The sequence below is a fragment of the Mobula birostris genome, chromosome 24 (assembly GCF_030028105.1).
Source record: "Mobula birostris isolate sMobBir1 chromosome 24, sMobBir1.hap1, whole genome shotgun sequence".
Classification (NCBI taxonomy): Eukaryota; Metazoa; Chordata; class Chondrichthyes; order Myliobatiformes; family Myliobatidae; genus Mobula; species Mobula birostris.
The window spans coordinates 31,163,660-31,184,397 of NC_092393.1; the positions used below are offsets into that span (position 1 = coordinate 31,163,660).

The window sequence follows — 20,738 nt, forward strand, 5'->3', positions numbered from 1 at the left end:
AAACACACAGCACATATTTTCCTCGTATGAACATATAAAATCATTGCAACACACCAATATCGCTGAATCAGTGGGAGCCCTGGGCTTGTTTTCCTGCAACAAGATGGTCCTATTGAGGGGTGATGGGAGACAGTGATACTCGAAGGGGGTTCCTTATGTCCAGTCTATTCTGCAATTTAGTTTTCGTTGCATTCATTGCAGAAAAGCCCGCTTCACAGAGATATGTCGGAAACGGAAGCAATGTTTTCAGTGCTTCCGTGGCTATTTCAGGATATTCAGCCTTGACTTTGATCCAGAATGCCGGCAGAGATGGTATGTCAAACATACTTTTCAGTCCGCTGTTATTTGCAAGCTCGAGGAGTTGATCTTCTTCCCGCGCTGACATGGATGACGCATGCATAATGACCTCGCGTGCGTTCAGTTCAACAGTGGCCGTGACAGGGAATGAGGAAAGGTGCAGCTGACTCATATCGTTTCATATCATCAAATCATATTGTTTCCTCATGGCCCGGTGGTTGGGGACCACTCTTAGCACGAAGGGAGACCAATCAGGATGCTTGCTCTCCCTCCCTTTCCCACTCTTTCTCAAAAAAAATCAATTTCCAGGATATTGTAAATAATTTCCAGGTGTCAGGGAGCCACTATCAATATGCGGGAGACTCCCGGAACTTCCGGGAGAGGTGGGATGTCTGACGTTCAGACCCATCCTACAATCCATGTAAGCTTAGACTCTTAGATGTGGAAGCCCAGAGCACAATACCAAGAATTGCTTCATTCAATGCTTACAATGTGTTAGGACTGTTCGGGTTGATGATTAAGGCAACGGTTCAGGTATACAGTATAGAAAGTGGGCAAGTAGATGCACAGACTATACGGGCAATAGTCTTCTACCATAATATGTGTCATGTAAGGTTAATGATGTGTACACTGGTATAGAATGGTGGGTAAGACAGCACCTGGAAATTTGTTTGAAGGTCTGGTTGGCACACGATAGAGAAGAATTAGAATTGGAATCAGTTTACTGTTATCACGTGTACAGTGAAAAATTTGCCTTGCACAAAATTCATACAGATCAGTTGATTACAGAAGTGCATTGAGGTCTTACAATGTAAAACAGTAACAGTGTGCATAATAAAGTGTTACAGAGAAAGTGCAGTGCTGTAGACTACAAGATGCAAAGTCATAATGAGGCCGACTGTGAGGTCAGGAGTTCATCTTATCATACTGGGGAAACATGCAATTGTCTTATAACAGCAGGGCAGAAGTTGTCCTTGAGCCTGGTAGTAAGTGCTTTCAGGCTTTTTTTATTTTTTGCCTGATGGAAGGGGGAGAAGAAAGATTCTCCATAGTGGCCAGAGCCATCAATGCTATTCATTAACCCTTTAATTCCCAGGAACATTTTCACGAACCTCCCCTGAACCCTCTCCAGTACCAGTGTATCCTTTCTTAGAAAAGAGATGCAAAAATGTTCACAGTGCTCCAAATGCAGTCTGACCAATGCCTTAAAAAGTTTCAGCATTATAGCTTTGCTTTTATTCTCTTCCTCTCAAAATTTAATTTGCCTTTCTTACCATCAACTTGAACAACAAGTTAACCTTTTGGGAATCCTGCACAAGGACTCCCAAGTCCCTTTGCACCTGAGCGTTCTGAAATTTTTCTGTTTAGAAAATAGTCTACAGCTTTATTCCTTCTAGTAAAATGCACGAAAATACCATTCCCTACATTGTACTCCATTTGCCACTTCTTCAGCCATTCTCCTAACCTGTACAAATTCTTCTGCAGACTCACTACTTCCTCAACATATCCTTTCCCTCCACCTACCTTTGTACCATCACTTGGCCACAAAGCCATCAATTCCATCATCTACAACATTGCCATATATTGTGACAAAAAGCAGTCCCAAAACCAAATATTGCAGAACACCAGTAATCAATGGCAGCCAATCAGAAAAGGCCTCTTTTACCCCCCCTTTTTTCCTCCTGGCAGGGAGCCAATCTTCTTCACACTGTACTTCAATCAATAAATAAACGACAAACAAAAAAAACACATTAAGCTTTCCCACTTAAATGTCAGTCACCTGGTCAGGCTAGCTTCCCAATATATGGCCCCTCCTGTAGTTAAACTATGTTTCAAGAAATCGTCACGGATGCAGCTTACTACGTTTAAGCCTTTTTACACTGAGGAAGTCCAAGTCAATATTGAGGAAGTTAAGATCACCCTCTACAACAACCCTGTTGTTTTTAGGTATTTCCATAATTTGCTTACATACATGTTCCTCTACCTTCTGCTGGCTATTAAGCAAATTATTTCTCACTAGTCTCCAATGCATATCACTTCCCCATTACCAATCATTTTCTCTTATTATGTTTACATTAAACCTGCAGTTTTAACATCTCTGCTAAATCCCCTTGTTTTATAACCTTATATTCTCTTTCAAATTCATTTTGTATCCCAATACTACCTTTTCTAGCTCTCTCAATCAACTGTATTTCTGCTTTACCGGGTACTTGATTTCTTATGTAGCCTTCTCTTACTGTATTTGTTGACATTTATCAATGATAAATGCAAGCCACTGTTTTGCTTGGAGTGAGGGAGGATGAGAAGTGACCTCATAGAGGTGTATAAGATGATGAGAGGCATTGATCATATGGATAGTCAGAGGCTTTTTCCCCAGGGCTGAAATGGCTAGCATGAGAGGGCACAGTTTTAAGGTGCTTGGAAGTGGGTACAGAGGCGATGTCAGGGCTAATTTTTTTACACAGAGAGTGGTGAGGGCGTGGAATGGGCAGCCAGCGATGGTGGTGGAGGCAGATACGATAGGATCTATTAAGAGACTCCTGGTTAGGTACATGGAGCTTAGAAAAATAGAGGGCTATAGGTAACCCTAGATAATTTCTAAAGTAAGTACATGTTCGGCACAGCCTTATGGGTGGAAGGGCCTGTATTGTGCTGTAGGTTTTCTATGTTTTTCTTTATTAACCATGGGAGTATCGAATGTTATATTGGTGGATTTAGGGAGGGATAGGCTTCTATGGTTTTAAAGTCTGGGCACAGAAACATTCATTCAATAGGTACATTTAATGTCAGAGAAATGTATACAACATACATCCTGAAATTCTTTTTTACGCAAACATCCACAAAAACAGAGAAGTGCCCCGAAGAATGAATGAAGAAAAAATGCATTTCATGTCTGCACTTCTCTTGACCTGTCCCCATCGTCCATCCCATACGTTGTTGAGGAGTAGCAAGTGAGAATGCAGGGGTACATACATGGTGCAGTTGACTTTGTCTTGATGAAGGTGTTTGAATTTTCAAAGCTAGACATCTATTGGGATGTGTACACATAGAACTATACTGAACTATCTGTTCACACCCAATATAGTGACATACACTTAATGACCCCTTTATTAGGTACACCTGTGCATTAATGTAAATGTTTTATCAGCCAATCGTGTGACTGCAATGCAATGCAAAGTTCCAGTTCAGACCGAATGTTAAAATGGAGAAGAAATGTGATCTAAGTGCCTTTGAGCATGGAATGATGGCTGGTGCTAGATGGAGTGGGTTTGAGTATCTCAGAAACCACTAGTCCCCTGGGAGCAGCAGTTTTGTGGGTGAAAATGCTTTGTTAGTGATAGAAGTCAGAGGAGAATGGCCAGACTGGTTCAAGCTGACAGGAAGGTGACAGTAAACAATGTGTTACAACAGTGGTTTGCAGATCTACTGATCACACAACACCAATCTGATTACACAACACATCAAACCTTGAAGCTGATGGGCTAGAGCAGCAAAAGGCCACTAACATAGTAGTCACTATATTTTGCACAGGAGGTTCCTTATAAAGTGGCAACGGTGAGTTAATCTTGTATGTTGATTGTTGATATTGATCAACTGCTCTCGTTGTAGTAACTTAAAACAAAATTAAAAGCCTTTTTTTTGGTTTTTGAGAGATTCTCCCACCAGCCCCCTCCCTTTATGTTTGCTAGAAGCGAACATAAAGCCTGCAAAGTCTACAGCTTCGTTTGTTTGTTTGTGGCTCACTTAACCACAAAACAAGTTTCCTTGCCAGTGCAATCCAAACGAACGCTCAGAATGCGGAAGTGATTATTTTGTGTTCGTTATGAATGCAAATATTTGCGATGTCAGACCACAATATTAATTGACGTTTACGAAGAAAACTAAAATAAAAATTGGAAGATGGTCTTTAGACAATGTCCCTGGAATAAATGCCGGAGCAGTGCAATAAGGAGAAAGTCCGGCTGGGGACAGTATATTTCTTACAAGAAAGGGTAGGGTTTTCTGAAATTACAGTCCCGGGTAATTCCCGCTTTAGTTTCGGTTTTCGCAGCATGCATTGACCTTCATTTCCTAAGACGCTTCTCCGAGCGGGCTTTTGGTGAATAGACTGCGGGTTACCTGCAAGTTTAACAGCCGTACAACTTAACAAAGTTGCATGTCAGGCATAAATCTTCGGTAGGTATTTTTCGAATTGAAACTCGGTATCGCCAGTACCGTCCTAGCCATTCAGATTGAAACAGAAAGCAAGAAAATTGAAAGTCCAGGAAACAGAGTGTCCCCAGTCCGCCGAATCGAACGCGAGTTTCGCAGGCTCTTGGGAGACAGCGTTCGGCGCGTTGGTAAGCTTGGCTCCGCGATTTCTCCACAGCTGATCGCAGACTCTTGCAGCTTTCTCAAGTGGATCGAAATGGCAAATCCGGTTGCCCTCTGTAGATTCCTCCACTTGCCTGTTGCTTTAGCTCTTCTGATTTTCTGTGTTTGCATTAACACTTTGATCCAGGCAGCGAATGTCCGCAGTCGCGAAGAGTCTGCTGAATGTAGAGCAAACTAGAAAACCAGCAGGTTACGAGGTTTTCTGATTGATCAACAATATGTAGGGATCAATTTACCTTTTTAATGACCTACTTGGAATTTACAGTATATGAAATTCCTGACAAACATTCGATTTCTGATCTTTAAACTTTTTTCTATATTGTGTTTCAATCGGCAGGCAGATGAAGGGAATTCTGGAAATGGATTTAAACCTACAAATATATTTTTATTTTCTGCTGTTTGCAAACCTTTACTCTGCACAAGGTAAGTAGTAAATCGTTTTTCGGTCACTAGCTCATTCAACACTGATGATAGTAATGGAAGATGATGGGATGTATTTTTTTGCAGAGTTCATGACTTTGAAGTGCGAGGAGACGGTGACGGGAATATTTGAGGAGGACACGATATTGCCATGCAACCTGACAATAACAAAGCCAAGTAAAATCACAATTGAATTGAGCAAAGATGATGGAAATTCTAGACTTGTTTTTAAGTTTGATAGAAATCATAATGCCAGAGAAGCTCAGAATCGAATTAAATTACTTCGTTCGGATCTACAAAATGTATCGCTGGTACTTCAAAAAACAAAACTTTCAGATAGTGGGAAATATACTTACTATATGGAAACAGATGTGGGATATAAGCAAGTTAACATCGTTTTAGTGGTTAAAGGTGAGTAACAGTGTGCTTTCCCTGTTTTTTCATTTCAAAACCTGGTTAATTCTAACTGATTTCAAATGCAGTTTTACTTACCCAAACACCTTTGTTTTGCTTTTATTATTTCAAAAATAGACTTCATTTATGAAAAAAAAGATAGAAAGTTACAGTAGGTAAATAAACACTATGAGAATTTTATCTGTAAAAACAAAGAATACTTTTGCATTTATATAACAGGTTTCAAATCTCCAGACTGTCCCCAATCATATCACTTTCATTGCAACCAAGCCCCACTTATATTAGTAAATTCACCAGTAACTGGTAGGGTGAAAGTATCCACTCATGCTGGATGAATGTACTACTGAGTAGATTACCCACTTTTGGTGTTTTTGCATCAACGTATGCTGGCAAGAATCCCTTGGCATTAATGCTGAGAATTAACCGATATCTCTCCTGAGTAGTGACATACCCCACAGGCAGCAGTTGCACCAAGAGTGTCCTCCAGGGATCTGTACCCAGGGCTTTGCAGCTTAAAGATGGTGTAAGCATAGCAGTACCCATTCAAAGGAATTGAAAATGTCTCCTGGAACTACTTTCCTTAAATAGTTGTTTAGCATAGACAAGAGTTTCAGTTTTTCAATGCAAAAATATTTATATCTTGATGAATGTTCATGAAAGTGAAAGCCTCTGATGCAGAGCTCAGGGTCTCACTGGTTGCTGCATCTATTCTGTGAGTCCTGCTGATTACCTGTGCTGCGACAGCAATTGGGTGGCGTTCAGCCATTATTAAGTGTTAAGAGTTTTTATTTTCAGGGACTATGCTGGAATACCATGGCAGGGATGACAGATTTTGGAATAATGAAAGATTGGCCAATATTATCAAATAATGCAATGCTCTCTTTTTAGCTCCCTACAGTTTGCCAAAACTGGCCTTAGTTAATTTGACAGAAACGACCAAGGTGGTCAGTTGTGAAACAACTGGATATCCTTCCGCTCAGATTCATTGGACCGTGAATGGGAAAAACCTCACATCTAGGTCAAAAAACAAAGAAAGTGAAACTGCTCAAGGACTGATCTCTATTACCAGCACACTTCCAATTATAAACTCAGAAACTGACCAGGAGCATATCTACACCTGTGCTGTTTGGAATGAGGCAGAGTGTAAATATGAAGCCAAGAACAGTATCGCAAGTATGTTCATAATCTTCTTATTCGTGATTAGGAAAATGATTGTTTAACTAATTGCTACAATATTTCTGGTTCTCAATGCTGCCAACTTGGTATATTTGGATTTCCAGAAGAACTTTGAGTGGGTGTAACAAAACAAATTTCAGCATATGTCACAAGATGCATTATACTGGCCAAGTCTGAACATTGGGATATGGACAAAAAAATTAGAAATAGGCTGGTGATTTTCAATCTGGGAGGCATGGCAAGTGGGGTGCTGCAGTGATCAGTCTTAGCTAGAAAAAACTAGAAGAAGTTCAGGTAACATCTGGAAGAAAAATGGCCAGTTGATATCTCGGGTTTAGCCCCTCCATCTGGGCTGAAACAGGAGAGATATAAACCATTAGAGGGTGAAGAGAAGGGCTGGAACAAGAGCTAGCAGGTGATAGGTGAATTCAGGTAAGACTGGGTTAGAGGCAGATGTGGAATCAAAGGGGGACGGTACAGAGAGAAAATGGGAGTAGTGGGGGAGGGAAACAATTGAATATATGAACATAAAAAATAGAAACATGATGATGCCATCTGGCCTGTCAAGCCTGCTCCACCATTAAATAGTGATAAATTGAAAGCTGTTGGTGTTCAGAGGAATGTACACATCTTTTGACACAAATCACTGGAATTTCATATCCATTTGATGCAATAAGTAGGAAGCCAGATTATTTATTAGGTTTTAATTGCATAATGATTTGACTTCAAGAATAGGGCCATCTTGCTCCAATTATTTAGGGCCCTGGAGAGCCAACATTTGGAATACTATTTGCCTATGGATTTGCAGTGGAGAGACTGGAGCAATGGGTAACCAGGTTAATTCCTAGAATAGGGGTTTTGACCTCTGCTCCCTTAAATTTAAAAGAATCAGTGTTGATCTCATTGGAAGGTACAAAATTATCACAGTTCTTCCCTGGTTGAAGTGTCTGGACACAGCATCAGTTTCAAAATTCAGGATTGTCCTTTCGTGACCCAGATGAGAAGAAGGTTTTTCATCAGAAGCTGGTCAATCTAACCATAGAGAATGCAGAGGCTGAATCGCCAAATATTTCCATGATTGAGATAAATAGAAGTTTGGATATTTAGAGCTATGGGGAAAGTGTATGAAAATATAGCTGAGATAAAAGCCACAATCTCATTGAATGATAAGAAAGTTGTTATATTTTAGTTGTTCCAATCATTCTTTTTCTTACATTTGTTATGCTCCAGAGGCTATATTTAGCTCTCTAGGGTGGTTTTTTCTGGGGTGGTTATGGGATCACACAGTTTTGCTTGGAGATCAACCTGACTGATTTTTAAAAATTGTGGAGTGTATAAGCATATGACGTCAGTGTTCTTATAAAGATTGATGATGAAATTTACAGCTTCTTCTGTTTTTTTTTTAGTTTCAAATGTATATCAGCTAAATAATAAAAAACACACTGAAGAAAAAAAGAGAAAAGCCCTCACAGCAGTAGGTATCGTTATTGGAGGTCTTGCAGTTGGAATACTCATCCTGGGTCTTCTGAAATTCAGGAGAAGGCACCATCCAGGTACACTATTTCAGCAAATGATTTTAATTCCAAGTAAAACTTCTGAATCCTTATAACTCAAAGTATTAATCATTGGTGTAAAATTATGCAAAGACAACCAATGATCAATATAAAATATAATTTCATAATCTGTGAAGGATTTAAAACTTTTATGATTACCAAATTGTTATGATCTACAGCTGGCTAGTTGAAATCGTTAGCAGGGCTGTATTTGTGCATTTGCCTTCCAAAAACAAGCAGATTTGAAATCCTGTGTACAGTGGATGTTTACGGGGATAGGTAGATAAAGTACCAATATACACCATAATAGATTACACTGGACAACAAAGATTTTACTTCCTGAATACCTTTAGGTGTATCTTATGAATTTTGGGCTACTGATCATGAAAATCATCATGAAATTTCCCTGTCATGTACCATTTTTTAAAATAAACTTACATTTATTATTTCAATTCATAATTCAAGTCACTTAAAATGTTACCTACAATGTAAGCTGGAAAGTATCCTATCTTGTCCAGGCATACTTAGGCGGCGTGGCTGCCGCATGGCAGGACAGGTTTTAGTAATAATTATTGAGTTCAGGACTGTAAGGATGGAATTTGCTATCACCAGGCACAAATATTTCTATTAAGGATTTTGATACTTGAGACAGATGCTTCCCAGACTAACTGATGCCAAGATTAAGGAAAGCATTTTTGTTGGTCCACAAATCAAACAAGTCATCAATGACAGGCAGTTTGAAGAATTTCTAGTGGGACTGGAGAAAATCAAATGGAAGGCATTCAAGGAAGTTGTTGAAATTTTTCTCAGCATCTGCAGAGCACCAAACTGCATGCAGCTGGATGAAAGCATGCTTCAAGCATGTAAAACCACAAAATCCAACATGTCACTAAAGATTCATTGCCTGCATTCCCATTTAGACTTCTTCCCTGCAAATCTTGGTGCTGTTAGTGACGAGCATGGTGAAAGGTTTCACCAGGACATTGCGGTCATGGAGAAAAGATACCAGACCAACTGGAATCTATCAATACTGGCAAATTATTGTGGACACTTAAGCGAGAAGCTTCAGACACTGAGTACAAATGAAAATCGTTAACAAAATATTTTTAACTTAGTTGAACTATTGGAAAGCATCAGCATCATTATGCAATTAAACACATTATATTCAATAAAAGTTAATTTGTTGTTTCTCCAAATTCCTACATGATAAAAGTAGCCTGAAGTTATATTTGTGTTCATCTTCAAGCAGTCTACCATAAACAAAAAAAAAATTCTGAGGACGCAACACTTCTGAAAAATTTGTTGTCCAGTGTTTTATAATCGATTATTCCAAATCCTGTCCTCAGAATGTGCAGAACTTTTCACCAAACTCCCACTTGCACCTAAAGACTCACCAGGTGAGTCACCCTGGAAAGTTCTGATTTACCTTCTGCAGGGTCTGATTCTGTTATCAAACTACCACCATTTACAGTGCACCAAGTATTGGTGTAGTATTGGGTAAAGCAAATGGTGCTGGAGAGAGCATTCTATAAAAAAGAACAGAAGCTTTTAAAAACATAATTTATGTGTGAAATTATGGAGCCATTTGTCCCACACTACCAGGCTCAGGAACAGTTATTACCCTTGAACCATCAAACTCCTGAGCAGTGTGGATATCTTCACACACCTCGACACTGAACTGATTCCACAACTCACTTTAGACAACTCTACAACTCATCTTCTTAATATTATTTACTACATTCTTTTTGCATTTGCAAAATTTGCCTTCTTTTGAACATTGGTTGTTTGACCAGCTTTCTGTGTAATTTTTACAGATTTCATTGTATTTCTTTGTGTCTACTGTGAATGTCCACAGGAAAAATGAATCTCGTGGTAGTAGTACATATGGTGATATGCACGTACTTCAATGATAAATTTTTAACTTTTGAACTTTGAAGTGCATTGAGTAAGTGTTTGTGTGTGTTTTTAGCAGTTAGTTGAGTGACTTGCCAGTGTATAGGATAGTTGAGATAGCAACGTAGGAATTTTCTCAGATTTAAAAAAAAACAGACCAATTAAGGGTAGTGTGTTTTCTTCGTTAAAGGACATGAATAAGCAATTGGTTTGTTTTCTACAATATTCTAAAGAGAATGAATCTTAAGCAAACACACAGAATGCTGAAAGAACTCAGCAAGTCAGGCAGCATATGTGGAAAAGAGTAAACAGTTGACATTTTGGGCTGAGACCATTCTTTAGGACTGTGAAAGAAGGGGGTAAGATGCCAGAAAAAAATGTGGGAGGTGGGGGAGGTGAAAGAGGCTAGCTGGAAAGTGATAGGTGAAGCGAGGTGGGTTGGAAAGGTCAAGGGCTAGAGAAGAAAGAATCTGATAGAGGAAAATGGACCACATGGATAAAGCGGAGGAGGAGTGGAGCCAGGATAACAATAGGCAGGTGGGAAGAAGTGATAGATCAGGATGGGGAATAGATAGAGTTAAATCTTTATGCTTACAGTTACTGGCAGCAGGCAATTTATTAAACTGCGCTCAACTACCCATATTGTGAGGCTAGGATTTGAATTAATTTCACCTGGATTATTTATAACTTGAGACAATTAAACTGATCGATTGGTAACATAATTTCCTATTGAAAAGGAGTGACATATTATTTGTAGCCTGGTCCCAGTCTCAAAATTGGAACAATTTTGCATCCCATTATTGTTGGAAATACCTGAATATTACAGAAAATGTAAGAATTCATTATTACTGTCATTGTTACTACTCGTAGTATACATGATTAGGACATTAAGAACAATAAGGAAAATAATTCGCATTATTTTTACATCAAGAAATATTAATTTACTTCAAATTAATGTGACATAAATAATAATAATTCACTTTCTTTTGTTTTTAGTTCAACAGTCCAAGGAAGAATCAGAAAATCAAGTGGTAGGTTTGATTTCAAACATTGACTTACTTTTAGCCCCACACATCACGATTTTCAAAGTTTACTTGTTCTTGTTTAAAAGCTTAAATAATTTCTTATTCAGCTTTGAAGACTGCCCCGCTAACTTCAAAGTTACATGGAGGAACCATCATTTTGTGACGTGATGTCTGATCTGCCTGATGTTCTGTTGTGCAACTGTGAAACTTCAACATCCTTCACAAAGAACTAGGACATTCCTCTGTAACACCTTGAAAGCAGGAATTGTGCTTTCAAAAATCTCAGCTCTTGGGTAAAATAACAATTCCAGTTTTAACTTTGGCACTTCGATGAACTCTTCACCATTGCTTTTATCTGAAGTTAATGGCTTCACATATTGATAAATCTCATCAGTGAGATCAGACTTAAGTGTCAAGGAATGACCCTGTTTTATACCTGAAATACTAAGTCTGTGTATGAAATCACCATAAGGCAATGAAAAGAGAATAAGCTCTTAAGCTTAGTTGCACTTTGAAAGTTTGCTTACTGTTGAATGAATCCATTAAGTTATTTTTCCGCTGAGCTGTACTTCTCAGGAACTAAAAAAGTGAAATGTGATATGTAGTCAGCTTCAGTCGAAAACAGAAGCAAAAGGAGCATTATGTAAGTGGAATACTACATGTATTTGCCATTTGTAATGTATGTATGGAGAAGGAAATCTCTGATTTTAAACCTCCGCTGCCTTGCGGCCATACCCACCCATGGGAAAGGCTTCAGGAGTAAACCCAGAGGAAGAAATCCGGAACCAAATTCCCTAAGGCAGTTTGATAATGTTTGCAACTTCACTCTGGCAACCTCTGCGATGACACTCGTGCCAAGCTGTATTGGCACTTGCCCTTCCCTTGGACTACATCAGTGACATGGAGAGGGGAACACACTGCGTGGGCAACAGCCGGTTCTTCAAATCTTCCTGCCCAGGCTTGCACCCTGGAGAGGACACAGACCAGCAGAGGTGCAAACCCATGGCTGTCTATTATTATAACATATGTATGTGTTGTAATTTTTTATGCTTTGTCTTTTGAGTCAAATGCAGTGAACACGTGCAATATTATAGATTATAATTTGATCAGTTGTCTTTTCTCTGTTTTAAGGATTAGAATATCAAAATTAACTTCTATAAAATTTCTGTTTATTTTATAAGTATTTCTACTTTAATTTGTTCTATGCACATAGCCCAGTTATAAAGCTCATTTGATATTTTATATATATTTTATACTAATTATTTTGTAAATCTTATATTGTTCTTTTCCTCCTAAAAGTACTTAGATACATTAACCATTTCTAATATCTTACTCTCCTACACTATTGCTTATGTGAGCCATGCCAATGAATGTGAGCTGGCTGTACAAATGTAAGTTTTAAAATCAAGCCCTAACATTTGGTGACAGCAACCTTAAAATATATCAGGTCCTCTAGTGGATCCTCATAAAAATACTATTCAGTTCAAGTGAGTAATTCAAACAAAATGAAAATTGAGTGTCATTTGCTTTATGTTTTATTACAGAAGATTGAAAAGGTGTGGGATTTAAAAAAATTGTTTTGTGAAGTGATTAGAAATGTTGCTGACCTAATTTGGGAAATAAACGTAACCTTTGACTTCTTTTTCTCAGTGGTGTGATTCCTTTGCCAACAGATTGAACCACATGATCTTCTGTGAGTCCCAGCCCAAAGGATTTCAGCCCATTCATCTGTGGACCCATGCCTTAAATGTAAAGTGGTAGTTGTATAATCAATAGAATTCAGTTCTCAAGCATCCACTGTGGAATTTGTATTCAGTGACTCTAGATTAATAATCTTGGCTTTTGCATTATTAGCCCGGTGGCTAAGTGGTTAAGGCATCGGTCTAGTGATCTGAAGGTCGCTAGTTTGAGCCTCAGCTGAAGCAACGTGTTGTGTCCTTGAGCAAGGCACTTAACTACACATTGCTCTGCGACGACACCGGTGCCAAGCTGTATGGGTCCTAGTGCCCCTCTCTTGGACAACTTCAGTGATGTGGAAAGGGGAGACTTGCAGCATGGGCAACTGCCAGTCTTCCATACAACCTTGCCCAGGCCTCAGTCAACATCGAAAATTGATGGACAACCGAAAAAGAAAATTAGCCCGAAATCATCACTGACTAACTGGATTCTGACAACTCACTCTCATTCCTCAATCACACTTTATTTAATTGTGCACAAGAAGAACAGCTCAGCTCTTGTCATCGAACTGTTCTGAAGTTGGAACAAGGAAATGCCATTTTTATACACAGATTGACTCACTGGCAGATATTGATTCAATAGAAACTTAGTGTACTTCTGAATTCTACCATTTGCGTATTTAGGTACCAATAATAATATATATTTCAGGTATTAATAACCAATTAAATCCATGTGCTAAAGGCCAATAATACTTGAGATATTAGTAAAATAACTGTGCAATATTCAGTGTGTCCTGTGTTTGCATCTTTGTCTCGTTTTGGTAACCTTGGTTGCCAGGCTTGAACAAAAAATATGTGCAAACGGGAGTTAGACTTTCAAGGGACATGTTCAGTCTGGGTGATTGCAGTTTGTGTCAGTTGATCAGATTAATTTTACCTTTCTGAACTTCCACATTCTGTTCTATCAGAGCACCATTTTAACCCTTGCCTTGCTGCAATTTCCACACTGAACTATCCACAATGGGATTTATATTCAGTGACTCCAGATTAATAATCCAGGCTTTTGGATTACTCCTCTAGTGATACAACCATATTATATTCCATTACCATTGATTACCTTTCTGATGACACATTTCACAGCAGAAAAGTGACATCCTTTCCCAAAAAATCTTAAGTTTGTGGCCAAAGGTAGAAGGGGATGAGTTATACAGCTCTCATTACATGCACGTGCAGTTGAACTCTTTCAGTGATTATGCAGAAAGTTTGAAGTTAATAATTCATCTCCTGCTACCTTAGGCCATGAACTTATAAATCACCCCTGTTGTGGACCACATTCTGGAGGTCCAAGACGCTGACTTCTACAAAGAAGGGATCCATACGCTCCACACCGCTGGACTGAGTGTGTAAATATAGGAGGGGACAATGTTGAAGAATAAATGTGCTAGGTTTTCTAAAATTGACTCCTTCTATCTTAGGCCACGAACTTATCAATCACTGTGTGTGTGTGTGTGTGTGTGTGTGTGTGTGTGTGTGTGTGTGTGTGTATAGTATGATTTTGCAATATCGACAGGGATTCAGACTTACTGTACAAAAACAGGCATTAATCGCCACTGCAGAGAACAGGGCTTCAGTTATTCAGACTTATAACAATGTTTTTGATGAGAAAGCCATTTGTATTATTTCTCTGAAGTGACACACACGAATGCTGGAGGAACTCAAGCAGGTCATCAGGACTAATGAAGGATCTTGGCTTGAAGCTGTTATTTCCTTCCACAGATGCTGCCTAACCTGCTGAGTTCCTTCAGTATTCTGTGCGTGTTGCTCAAGATTTCCAGATGGCTGTTGATTTTGCAATTCAGAAATTGGAGATTTTGAAAGATTTCCAGTATCTGCAGAACCTCTTTGTATCTGTAATATTTCTCTGTTTCTTGAGAACATAATGGTAGGTGGGAGTGTGAGCACATCCTCCCCCGAATCCTTGTTCAGCCACTCTCAGAAACAACCTACTCTCCATTAATGCAAGTGATCACTATTCACTGGACAGAGCAACAAAATGCCTATTCTGGCAAGAATATTGCAAACCTCAATGTCTAAATATAGAAGAAATCCCGGTAGAGCTCAAATCAACCACCTTTGTCCACCTGCAGCTGCAAGATAAAGGAAAATAATACCACAAAGATATACAACAGATACAGAAACTGCAATGTCAACAATGCCACATCAAGACAATTAGTAAAGATAAATATAGAACAACTTTAAAGATAGAAGGAAGTAGGAGAGGGAGTGAGTGAGAAGACACAATATTTATTTGTTTTTGATTATTGTATTTGATTTGCATTGTTAGCTGGAGATAATTCCTCTTTGGAAGGCAGAAGAGACCCACTGCTCAGAGTAGTGATAATTAGCGACAACCCTTTCGGAAAAGAGACTAAAGTAGTTCAGCAAACTAGTCTTTGAAATATAACTTAATATTGTGTCACCTCTCTTGAATGACATGCCAGTAGATAACGACCAGGTAAAATTTAAGATCTTAACATGATATAGAACGAATAGAAATACATATCGTCACACTTCTCTATCAACTAGGCTCTAATGCCCTCTGATTTTTATGCCTCGTTCCCTGATGTTTGCTTTCTTTGATCTCTACTCCCAAGGTCTTCCCTTCTATTGCTTCTCTTTGCCCTCCACTCCCCATTTCTACCCTTCAATCCCTTCTTCTCTGTTCTCCACTCCTCCCCCTCCCCTTTGATTCCTTCTGTCCTTCCACTTGCAATACCGCCCCATCATCTCCCCCCTTAATCTCCTGTGCTCTTCTCATCAATCTCCTTTCCACTCCTCACCAGTTCCCTCTTTCTCATCTGACACCTTCTCCTTTCCCCTCTCATTCTTTCACTCTCCAGTCCAATTCTCATTCACTTCCCTCTGATTCCAGTTTCTCATTTCTCCACTCCTCTCATCCCTTCTTCTCTGCTTCAGATCATTTGAACTTTCTTCCACACAGCCCATTGCTTCTCCCTCCTCTTCCCACATCACATTTCCCTTTCTGTTTTCAATTAAGTAACAAGCTGACAAAATCGTGACATTAGAAAACACACTCTGGCTACCTCACCCATTCATGCATTGTGCACAGATTGGATTGTAGTTCGGTCTCTAGGATTCTGACCTTCCAATAACGTCATCTGTAAATCTGCTTACTGCCATGGGAAAATTTTTTTGGTTGGCTGTGACATGGGTTTATTGTACCACTGGTTTATTCAGCTGCACCGATCTCTCACTCCATCTAGTGTGCAGAATCATATTCCTCAATATGAGGAAATGTCCCCTTGCTGAAGTTAAAAGGAAGTGCTGAATTAAATATACAAATGCTGTTAATTCATGGTTCAGAGTTAGAAGTTCGCATTACAGGCAGCACAAAATGTACAACACTGTCCTGGTGGTGCTTTCAGCTCCTTGTTCAAACTATTTGTTGGGAGTCAGAGATACAGACCAGTCTATGAGCAACACAAAAATTACCGGTGGAACTCCGTAGGCCAGGCAGCATCAATGGAGGGGAATAAACAGTCAGCATTCTGGACTGAGACTCGTCATTAGGACTGGAAAGAAAAGGGGAAGAGGTCAGAATAAGAAGAGGGGGAGAAGAAACAGCACAAGCTGGCAGGTGATAGGTGAAGCCAGGAGAGGGGGAAGGAAGTGTGAAGCTGGGAGGTGATAGGTAGAAAAAATAATGGGCTGAAAAAGAAGGAATTTCATAGGAGAGATCCAAGGGAGAAAGGGAAGAAGAAGGGGCACCAGAGAGGGGTGTTGAGCAAGCGAGGAGACACAAAGTGGTAAGAGGGAACCAGAATGGGAATAGAATAAGACAGAAGGAGGAGGGGGAAGAAATTACCAGAAGTTAGAGAAATGGTGTTCATGTCATCAGGTTGGAGGCTACCTAGACGGAATATGAGGAGCTGCTCTTCCAACCTGACAGTGGCCTCATTGTCATAGTAGAGGAGGCCATGGACTGATATGTTGGAATGTGAATAGGAAGTAGAATGTAGATATATGGCCAATGGGAAATCCCGCCAGATGATGACGTGTTGTCTCACCTGGACGGACTGTTTGGGGCCCTGAATGTTGGTGATGGAGGAAGTGCAGGGGCAGGTGTAGCACTTGTACCACTCGCAGGGATAAGTGCCTGGAGGGAGATCAGTGGGGAAGGATGAGTGGACAATGGAGTCACCTAGAGACGGAAGTCTGCGCCCTACAGAAAACAGAGAATGGGGTGTGGTAGGGAAAGATGTGCTTAGTGAAGATGGCAGATGTTAAAGAGAATGATGTTCTGGATGTGGAGGCTCGTGGGATTATAGGTAACGGTTAGGTGAGCATGGATATCCAGGAAATAAAGGAGATACGGGTAAGGGCAGTATCAATTGTAGAGGAAATGAAACTGCATTCTTTGAAGGAAGCGGATATCTCAGATGTTCTGGAATGGAAAGCCTTATCCTGAGAACAGAGGAAGCAGAGTTAAGGGAATTGAGAGAAGGGAAAAGCATTTTTACAAGTGACAGGGTGAAAAAAGGGCTGCACAAGATATCTGTGAGACTCGATAGGTTTATATAAAAAAAATCAGTAAACAGTGTGCTTTCAGAGAGATTGAGAAAGGAGAGAGAACTGTCAACAATTCACCAAGTAAATCTGAGAGTGGAGTAGAAGTTGGGGGCAAAGTTGATGAAATTGATAAAGCAGTGCCAAGTTGTAAATGTGGTGCAGAAAGTATTGGAGAATTAACAGTGTAGGCTTGGAGCATGGACTGTTCCAAGCAGCTGATGAAAAGGTAGGCATAGTGCCAGGTCCAGCATTGGGAAAGTGGTCCTATCATTATACCATTTGTGGGGTTGAACACACAGATTCTGCATATACAGTACATTGAGATTACTGACTTAGATTAATAACGCAGAGAGAAGATATGGATTCCTCTCATATTTGAGCACAGGAAGGATGTGGTAACAATGGAAAGAGTGCAGAAGAAAGTCACCATGATGTTGCTTGGAATAGAGTGCTGTAGTGCAATAGTGAGACTGGATAGAGATTTACCAAATTAACAGGGACACAAATGGATAAAGTGTCAAGAATCTTTGGTTTCTCAAGGCAGGAGACTCTAGAACTAGTAGGACACATTTTAGGTGAGAGGGGTTGAAATTTAAATGAGTTTGAAAGGGTAAGCTTTCACACAGAGTGTGGTGATTATCTGGACTGAGCTGCTGGAGGAAGTGGCAGAGGAATATATAATGGTTAAAAGGGCTTTAGAAAGGTACTTGGATTGCAAAGGCATCGAGGGAGAAGGGCCTAATGCGGGAAAAAAGGATTTGCTTAGATGGGCACCACAATCATTGTGGATAAAGTCCATTTTAGAGCTACAACTCTACAGTTCCAAACCAGACACACACAATAGACGTACCTTCTTTCAGCTGTGTTGCCTAACTAAAACCCCATTTGCTCTCTATAGTGGGTATGAAACTTCCAAAAAGAGAAACACGTATACGCCTGTAGGCCTGGTAGGTTCCTGCCCTTCTTTGAGAAAAAAAAGCTGTACCTAACATACTTAGCATTCACTGTGTAATTTATAGACAACATCTTGTAACAAAATATCTAAGTGACCGGCCAGAGAAATCATTAAATACTGTTATTTCAGCGGTAAATAAAATAATGTCCCATATTCTCAATTCTAGAAATTTAGAGAGCTTTGTATTGAGAATAACGAACGGTTTGAAGGCCTGCTGTTGCACACAGAAGTCAAATGGCTCTCAAAAGGAACCTGCTAGAGACGCTTTTATGGGCTTTTTGAAATTGTGATAAAATTCTTTGAGCACTTGAAAGCTTCATTCAGTAATAAACATAAGAATATTAGGCATGACATTTCTTATTATTTGCAAAGTTTTCTGAAATAACTCTTCAATTGCAATGAAATGATGTGAATCTTATCAAAATCAAATCAGTGGTCTCGATGTTTTTGTCCATGTTATCTCTGTTGAAGTACAACATTGATCATTGCAACCTTTTCCAATTTCCAAGCCTCTATGATTTGGGCATGAGAACATTAAAAAGTTTTTTGTCAACAACAAGCCATTTGGCCCAATTATGCTTGCTAAATTCCTATTCACATAGTGTGTTGAAATAACTATCGAGTTTAGATTTAGAAGTCTCTAAGGTACTACTCTCAACTACACAAGTGCATAGTTTTTTCCATGTATCCACTTGCTCTGTAAAGAAATGCTTCCTGATGTTAATCTGAAATCTCCCTTTAACCAGTTATGGGCCTGTGCCCTTGATGATGGATTAATTTTGAAGTAATAGCTGGCACCCACTTTACTTATACCCTTAATGATGTGGAACACCCATATCATGTCTCCTTTCATTCTACATCTACTTAGGCTAAAAATATTCAATTCTTTCAATCTTTCTTCAGAGCTCAAATCCTGCAGACCTGGAATGAATCTAGTTGCCCTTCTCTGAATTCTCTTCACATTCCTCACAAAATATGGAGCCAAAATTGTACACAGAATTCAAGGTGACCTCACAGGAGCATTAAACAGCTTAAGGAGAATGTATCTTGACTTGAACTCCACTGAGCATATGCAAGTGATATCAACCACTCTATTGTTATCATAAACTTTAGTTGCCTCTTCATAGAACTCCAGCACATTAGTAAAACATGGTTTCCCCTTTCTGAACTCATGCTGGGATTATGGTAACACACCTGTTCTAGTCAGCTTCTTTTCCATCTCATTTGTTATTATTGTTTCCATTATCTTGCCTGCGACAAACGTCAAGCTTACTGGATTATAGTTACCAGTGTCAGTGTGGTCACCCTTCTTATATGGTTGGTTGGTTGTTCATCCATCTTTGACGTCGATGAGGACCTCGACACCATTATGATGGTGTCGAGACTAGCGCGTGATTTGGATTTAAGTGAGGGAGAGTTGCGCAGCGTCAGCCTCACTCTCTCTTCCCAATTCCCATCTGGATCCAGTGGCAAGACAGAGTCTAGACGGCTGGAGATGGGACTAGGCGCAGTGGATGACCAGGACGTCTTCTGTGTCTTGTCCTGCTCTACACGTTCCACGACGCTTGCAGAGACCGCCTTCTTGACCGTTGGACCTTCCATAGGTCTCGTCCGCTCAATTCGCCGGAGTCTGTCTTCACATGCTGGGATAGACAACTCCCTATCACACCGAGGGTTGGAGACCCGTCGGCTACCCTCACCTGGTTTAGCTGGCTTGTCGAAGCCGTTGCCCGGGGTGTGACCACTGTCGCATGCAAACAGCTACGGGGAGCCACAGGTGAGAGCTGAGTGCCAGGTGGGGACCAAAGGTGGACTAACTGCCCTGAAAAGGATGCAACATACTCCCCCACCAGAGGTGCTACCCCTCCCTGACATGCCATACACCCTTCTTATATACTGAAACAACATTAGCCCATTCCAGTCTTTGGGGATTTCAACAGTTTTTAATGACTTTTGTAAAATACATGTATGTACATTTCATCACAGACTTCTTTAAATACCCTTGGATATATGTTCTCTGGTCCTGAAGATTTATTAACTTTGAGTCTTTTCAGCTAAAGCAGGGCCTCACTTTCTAAGATCACTAAGTCACTTAAAATAATCTTATTTTTCTCTACACTTACTGGCATATTGCTAACATCTTCACAGGTGAATACTTCAACGAAGTATGAGTTAAGAGTATACATTATGTCCTTCTCTCCATAATTTAACATCCCTTTATTATTCCGTATACACTTAACTTCTTCCTTGATGTTTCTTTTACTAAAGTATTGGAAAAACCTCTTAGGATCAATCTTAGCATTATCAGCAATATTTTTCTCAACTTACCTTTTGGTAATCCGATTTTCCCTCTTCCCTATAACTT

At 39.8% G+C, this 20,738-nt stretch overlaps 1 protein-coding gene across 5 annotated transcripts; it reads left to right on the plus strand.

The window, feature by feature from the left end:
• Positions 1-3,745: 3,745 nt before the first annotated feature.
• Positions 3,746-12,792, plus strand: LOC140187219 (uncharacterized). 5 transcript variants are annotated; one of them, XM_072242307.1, is made up of 7 exons: positions 3,746-3,852; positions 5,009-5,094; positions 5,179-5,502; positions 6,394-6,678; positions 8,088-8,234; positions 11,124-11,158; positions 11,260-12,792. In XM_072242307.1, the coding sequence occupies exons 2-7, from the start codon at positions 5,013-5,015 to the stop codon at positions 11,263-11,265; spliced, it is 879 nt and encodes a 292-aa protein (XP_072098408.1). In that variant the 5' UTR covers positions 3,746-3,852; positions 5,009-5,012; the 3' UTR covers positions 11,266-12,792. The 5 variants fall into 5 exon arrangements, with proteins under 5 accessions (XP_072098408.1, XP_072098404.1, XP_072098407.1 ...); XM_072242303.1 differs by lacking the exon at positions 3,746-3,852 and adding an exon at positions 4,107-4,289; XM_072242306.1 differs by lacking the exon at positions 3,746-3,852 and adding an exon at positions 4,323-4,637.
• Positions 12,793-20,738: the final 7,946 nt, after the last annotated feature.

Coding starts and splice junctions, on each gene's coding strand:
- LOC140187219 (XM_072242303.1), top strand. CDS start 4,198: ATGGTCTTTAGACAATGTCCCTGGAATAAATGCCGGAGCAGTGCAATA. Junction 5,095..5,178: donor AAACCTTTACTCTGCACAAG/GTAAGTAGTAAA, acceptor ATTTTTTTGCAG/AGTTCATGACTTTGAAGTGC. Junction 8,235..11,123: donor CAGGAGAAGGCACCATCCAG/GTACACTATTTC, acceptor TTTTGTTTTTAG/TTCAACAGTCCAAGGAAGAA.